Here is a 6207-nt window from a genome sequence, read left to right on the forward strand (position 1 = left end):
TCCTAGAAGATCATGGTTTGTTGGCTTGCAAACCGGTTCCTCTACCTCTTGATCCGGCTTTAAAGCTCCAATTTGATGTTGGTACCCTCCTTCCTGATGCAACATTGTATCGGAGACTCATTGGAAGACTGCTATACTTGACTATTTCTCGGTCCGACATAACTTTTGCTGTCCATAAGCTCAGTCAGTTTGTTGCTCAACCTAGACAGCCTCATCTTGATGCTGCCATGTCCTTACTTAAGTATTTGAAAGCTTCTCCGGGCCAAGGTATTCTGCTACAACCTGTCCACACATTTCAATTAAAGGCATATTCTGATGTTGATTGGGGATCTTGCCCTGATTCAATGAAGTCTATAACCGGTTTCTGCATCTTCTTGGGTGATTCCATAATTAGTTGGAAGGCTAAGAAGCAATCTACGGTATCCTGTTCTTCTGCCGAAACTGAATATCAAACTTTGGTTGCTACTACAAGTGAATTGCTATGGGTTGAACAACTTCTTCATTAGCTTTCGATACCTCTTATTCATCCCTCTTTAATCTATTGTGATAATGAGGTTGCTGTCCATAATGTTGAAAATCCGGTTTTTCATGAACAGACGAAGCACATTGAAATTGATTGTCATTTTGTCCGAGATCACATTGTTCATGGCAATGTCAAACTTCTTCCCATCCGATCTCACTTACAGCTTGTTGATATCTTCACCAAGGCTTTGCCCAACACTTTGTTTTTCTCCTTGCTATCCAAGATGGGTATTCTTGATATAACCACACCATCTTAAGGGGGAGTAGTACAAATTAGTTTATATTTTGTTATAAATTTGTTATACAAGTAGTTAAATGGTTAATCACTGTTGTAATTATGCCAATTTATAGGCCTCTTTTGGTTAATAAATGATATAGCAGATTTATTTACTCTACTTTAATATGGTATCAGAGCAAAATTAATACTCGACTTTTCGTTTTCCCTCCATCCACTCTTTTTCTCGCGTCTTTTCTTCTTCTCGGGCCGATCTCGCTCCTCGACCTTCCAGACGCTAACACTGATCTCGCTCGCCTCCGTCCACAATGTCGAGCGAGATTTTTCTCGTGATTTTTTATCTCGCTCCCCGACCTTCCGGACGGATTCCTCCAATAGATATACTTAATAAGTAAAATATTAATATAAGTCACCTAATTTGTAAAATCAACACTCTACCAAGAAATAAGCGAAAGGAAACCAGAAAAGGCATAAGGTGGCTAATTTCCTGAAAGGGGGGAAAATCGAGAAATTTGTTTTAGGAACAACCATCTTCGTCACTCCTTCATCACTCCATTAAAAACTCCATTTCATTTCAGCTTTCAGTTTCTTTTTGCTAAATCTCAACTGACGGAATTATCAGCTCAAGCTACAAGGTACAGATCAATATGAAACAAGATACAGATCAAAGCAGATGTTCTCCTGATATGAAAAAACTCCATTTCCAAATAGCAGACAGCACCATAATACATAGAGCATCAAAGCACCCAAAACCCTGGCAACCCCGTTCCTATAAAAGAAAATGACTTATTAAATCAAACACATTGTTGTGTCCAGCAACAGTATTGTGTTGATATCGTCGACGAATAGTATGGTTGAGCGTATAAAGCATATACCATAATTTTCCTCCAGATGCCTTCACGTATGACTACAACCGACCAAAGTGCAGAGAAACTCCAAGCTCATGTTTGCCTAACCAGTGATGAGGTAGTCAACCATAATGGCCAGCCTAAAATAGCACTTTCATGTTTCGAGAGGTATGCATCATTTAAACTGCCAAATTTACAACTTGATGTCAATGCAAGTTTCAAATAATAATAGACTTGTACATTTCCAATCTTGCATTGTAGCTCCTTAGGGACAACAAAAGAGAGATACTTACTAATCAACATCTGGCGTATCCAGCATATCATTCCATTCCTCTCCCTGTTCCACAGAAGGGACCACACAAGCTACAGAAGCCAAATCTTGTACACCATCGACCTAAAAGAAAAGGGTACAAATAAATAGTTTGAAGATCAAAAAGGCAATAAATTTTCTGGATAGATCAACCTTTTTCTATAAATATATTGCTCTTGATTCCCACTCATTTTATTCTGATTCTAAGCCTTAGCAACCTGAAAGGGCAATTAGAATTCACCCAATAGACTCCAATTGAAAAATGGCTGCAAACAAATAGATTATAACAATCACGTTGCCCACTATCTACCACAGAAGAGTATGGAGCTCTTGCATTCTAAAGAAAATAGAACTTACCTGTTGAGGATACGAGCCATAACCCGAATATGCACCATAAGCATATAAAGATGGATCTTGTACAACTCCATACCCATAAGCATCATAAGTCCCTCCATACCCATAGTAAGCGCTCCACTGGTTCGGATCAACTTGCTGACCCCAAGTAGCCAAGTCCTAAAATTTCCATTTCATCAGTCTACTCCATAGAGTGAATAATAGTTCACACTATGAACATTACACACATTATTGTGGCTTGTGAGAGCTCGCTCATATAAAGATAACATGCATAACCAATATTTTTTTTACCAAGAAGTCATTTTTCTGTACCAAAATACCTGTTTTTCCAAGCTAGAATATATATAATAATATATTATAGTTTAGGTAAATTATTGTGTCTGCTATAGGTCTGTAGATGATTTTGTCTGTTATACTTTTGTGAGGTAAGCCCCATTCCCACTTCCCAGACCTTTTCTTTAGATCCTATTTTTGTACTAGGGTGTTTTAACATTCACACACACCACACACAAACAAAAACAAAAAACAAAAAACAACCACAACAAGAAACAAAAAACAAAACAAAACAAATTTCAGAGTACTGAGACCAAAATGGTATCTTAATCAAAAATTATTTACTAGGATGAAATGAGGGCCATTTTTTCCCTATAGATTAAATTTCAAATTCGCTGGCTAAGTAAAAGGCAATGCACCTAATGTTCTATACACAAACTCCTCATCGTGCAATCAGAGTTCTGTAATTTGAATCCAAGTAAAAGCATTAAATTAAAAACCACATAATAACACATCACATTCAGAGGAAAAAGGATTTCAGTAAATCTAGAAAAATATTTGTAACCACATAATTACACATCACATCCAGAGGAAAAAGGATTTCAGTAAATCTAGAAAAATATTTGTTCTGAACTGCAATGGGAAAGGTCAATTACCTGCTTGGCAGCCGGATTTCTGCCCCAAGAAGTACGAACTACTTGTTGACCAATTATCTTTCCTTGCATCTTTTGGATGGCTTCTTCAGCTGAAGCCCTGCATGGACCCGATACAGAGAACATATTAAATCCAAGCCAAATGTTCATGTGAAATAAGAAGTCAATAACATATCTTTGAGAATCATACAAACACAACAACTTTCCTTCTATTCCACGATTTTTTTTCCCCACTTGAACATTATTTTTATTCACAACCTTCTGTCAAGGCATAGAAACAGGAGCAAGCAGAGATGCAATTTACACAACTTACATCAATAAAATCAATCATGCAAAACACACCTTGTCCCAAACTGGACAAAACCACAGCCTTTCCCGGCAGGAATTTTCACATAAGCAATCTCACCAAACTGCAAAAAGGTTTGCTTCAACTCCTCCTCTGTAATATTCGGATCCAAGTTACCAACAAATATCTGCGCAAAGCACAATATATAAGAAATGAGCATAAAAACCAGAAGAAGTAAAACTGTCACTTGACACTTGACTTACTGTTGTGTTATTTGCATCATAATCTGCTGGAAGTGCAGGCACAGATGTAGTGTAGGCTGGAACTGGGTACATTGCTGAGACAAGAAGCACATTGAAGAACAAGTTTAAAGATGGAAAATTATCATCCCCTCCTAAGATTTTCTCATAGGCGAAGGAAAAAAAATACTAATGACAATAAATTCTCTTTCATTTGAAATTTGGACCATTAGGATTGATATATCAATGGAATATAATGGTCACACTATGAACATTACACACGTTTGGTATAATTGTATTTTGACATATACATTAAATATGCATAACAATTAACTTGATAAGTTTTCATCATAGATCCAAGAGCACTAATTTAGCCAATATCTACTAAAATTTCAGAAAGATCATTTGTACCTATGAACTCCTAGCTCTAGGTTTGATGATGGGGAAAAAGGGAATCCCTTAGAAATGTCCAACAAAGAACTTTCATTGACAAAGGTGAAATTCAAATTTTAAAGCCAACAGTTTCATATCTATGACTACTAGCATAGATAGGAACCATACCAGTTTCATGTAAATAGAAAAACTCGGATGAATAGTACAAAAGATTGTACTCACTCTAAAAAGATTAAAAAAAAAAAACATGAGAAGTGATCAAATGAATAAATGAAAAGGCACTACTGCATACTCATTATTCATTACCTTTACCTAGACTATATTGCTGCTGAACACCAATGGTTTTTTTGGGCGTTGCTGCACTAATACGCATAGGCCTAGTTGAGCAATAAACACCATTCATTTCTGACATAGCTCGATTCCTTTCATTTTCATCAGCAAATTTAACAAACCCATATCCCTTCGAACGTCCAGTGTTTGGATCAGTCACAACTTTAGCACCCCTAACAGATGGATATTGCACTCTAAAAGTCTCTTGCAACAGATAGTCTGTAACATCAGGAGCCAAATCCCCCACAAAAATAGAGTGCTCAGGGCCAGCATCGGGGCGCCTTTCTCCAATTCCAAAGGAGGCCCAATTCAATCTGAAAGTTTGCTCCGTTCCAGGCATCTGAGTTCCATTGTATGTCTGCAAAATTCTTTCTGCTGCGGCATGAGATACAAACTCCACAAACCCGTAACCCTCAGGCTGGCCAGTGATCTTATTGCGAATAATTTTAATTGAAATTACCTGTACTAAAAAAATGGCATAGTCAACAAATAACAGAATAGTCTCTTGTCTGAATGCAGCTAAGAGTTACAAGCTCTTAAATACTAGAATACAAACAACACGTATGGGCTGTTGTAATATAACAAGTTAACAACAACTAAAAATAACTATCATTTTATATATTGGGTTTTCCCCATTCAGTGACATGAAAGGTCAAAAGAGAGGCTCTCCCTCTCTCTACATTTCAGATATCTGTAGCAATAGAGCAAAATACAAACACTTCCTAATTTTATACAGCCAAATTCACTTCCAAACACCAGAAGAAAACTAACCACTTTCAGGAGAAATTATTCGGAAAGGCCTAACTAAAAGTAGAAAACATCAAAAATCCACCTACAAACATCTAGTTTTCATATAAACAATTGTCATCAGCTTGAGCAACCGGTTAAATCCTAATGGGTCTATGATTAAAAACATCATCATTAAACACCAAAGTAAGAAAAGATTTTAAGAAAAATTAACAAACAAACCTCGCCAGTGTGAGCGAAGCAAGAATTAAGGTAAGACTCATCTACCCAGTACTGCAAATCCCCTATCCAAAGTGTTCTAACTTCCTCCACCGTAGTTGGTTGATGGTGAGTTGGTTGACCTGCCAGAGTTGCCATCGTATCTATTGACGCATTATCTTATTGTTTCGGTTAATTGACTTGCCGATGTTATCGGGAACTTTGTAAGATTGTTTCTACACTACGTATAATGCTCCGACTTCACCGTCTCTGTAAATTGATCGGTGAATTCAAAGATTCTGGGGTGAAAAGTTTGGTGATAACTGAAGAGTTTATAAATTACAATAGAAACATAAACAAGTGGAGAGATTTGAAGAAAACCTGCGGATTCTTGGCACTTGCCACTGCTAGGGTTTCGTTTTCGCCTCGCACGACGGTGGAACTCCAAAGTACGGTTAAACACCAATTTCTTCTTACGTTTTCATTTCCTATGTTTTTATCCGCAATTGTCCCCTTCATATTTTAGGTTATGGATTTATGATTTAATTTAATCTAAAAACTTTCAGTTTACATTTTTATTTTATTTTCTTTTTTTAAAAAAAGTTCTGTAATTATATTTTTAGTTATTAACTTAATATATTATTAAATACATGAACGTAAAGACGATTTTTTTTAAAAAAAATAATGTTATTTTAACATATATCAACAAAAGTAGGGTAGGATTGAAAATATTGACAAAAATAAGTTTTTAAATCGTGTACTCGGTACACAATTACACCCTAAATCGTGTATCCGGTACACAAGTGCCTGTTGATCTGG

At 36.4% G+C, this 6207-nt stretch overlaps 1 protein-coding gene across 8 annotated transcripts; it reads right to left on the minus strand.

The window, feature by feature from the left end:
* Positions 1–1306: 1306 nt before the first annotated feature.
* On the minus strand, positions 1307–5908 carry LOC120067698 (polyadenylate-binding protein RBP47B'). Of its 8 annotated transcripts, none has more exons than XR_005479001.1 (10): positions 5770–5908; positions 5413–5658; positions 4426–4903; positions 3745–3818; positions 3538–3668; positions 3199–3295; positions 2273–2428; positions 1899–1999; positions 1633–1789; positions 1307–1526 (listed from the first exon to the last, which is right to left on the minus strand). XR_005479001.1 is itself a non-coding variant. In XM_039019236.1 (9 exons), exons 2-9 carry the CDS (start codon positions 5545–5547, stop codon positions 1699–1701), a joined length of 1269 nt encoding a protein of 422 aa, XP_038875164.1. In that variant the 5' UTR covers positions 5548–5658; positions 5770–5908; the 3' UTR covers positions 1307–1698. The 8 variants fall into 8 exon arrangements, 1 of the variants encoding a protein (XP_038875164.1); XR_005478999.1 differs by having other exon boundaries at positions 4420–4903; XR_005479000.1 differs by having other exon boundaries at positions 4420–4903; positions 5413–5687.
* Positions 5909–6207: the final 299 nt, after the last annotated feature.

This window comes from Benincasa hispida, chromosome 12 (genome assembly GCF_009727055.1).
Source record: "Benincasa hispida cultivar B227 chromosome 12, ASM972705v1, whole genome shotgun sequence".
Taxonomy (NCBI): Eukaryota; Viridiplantae; Streptophyta; class Magnoliopsida; order Cucurbitales; family Cucurbitaceae; genus Benincasa; species Benincasa hispida.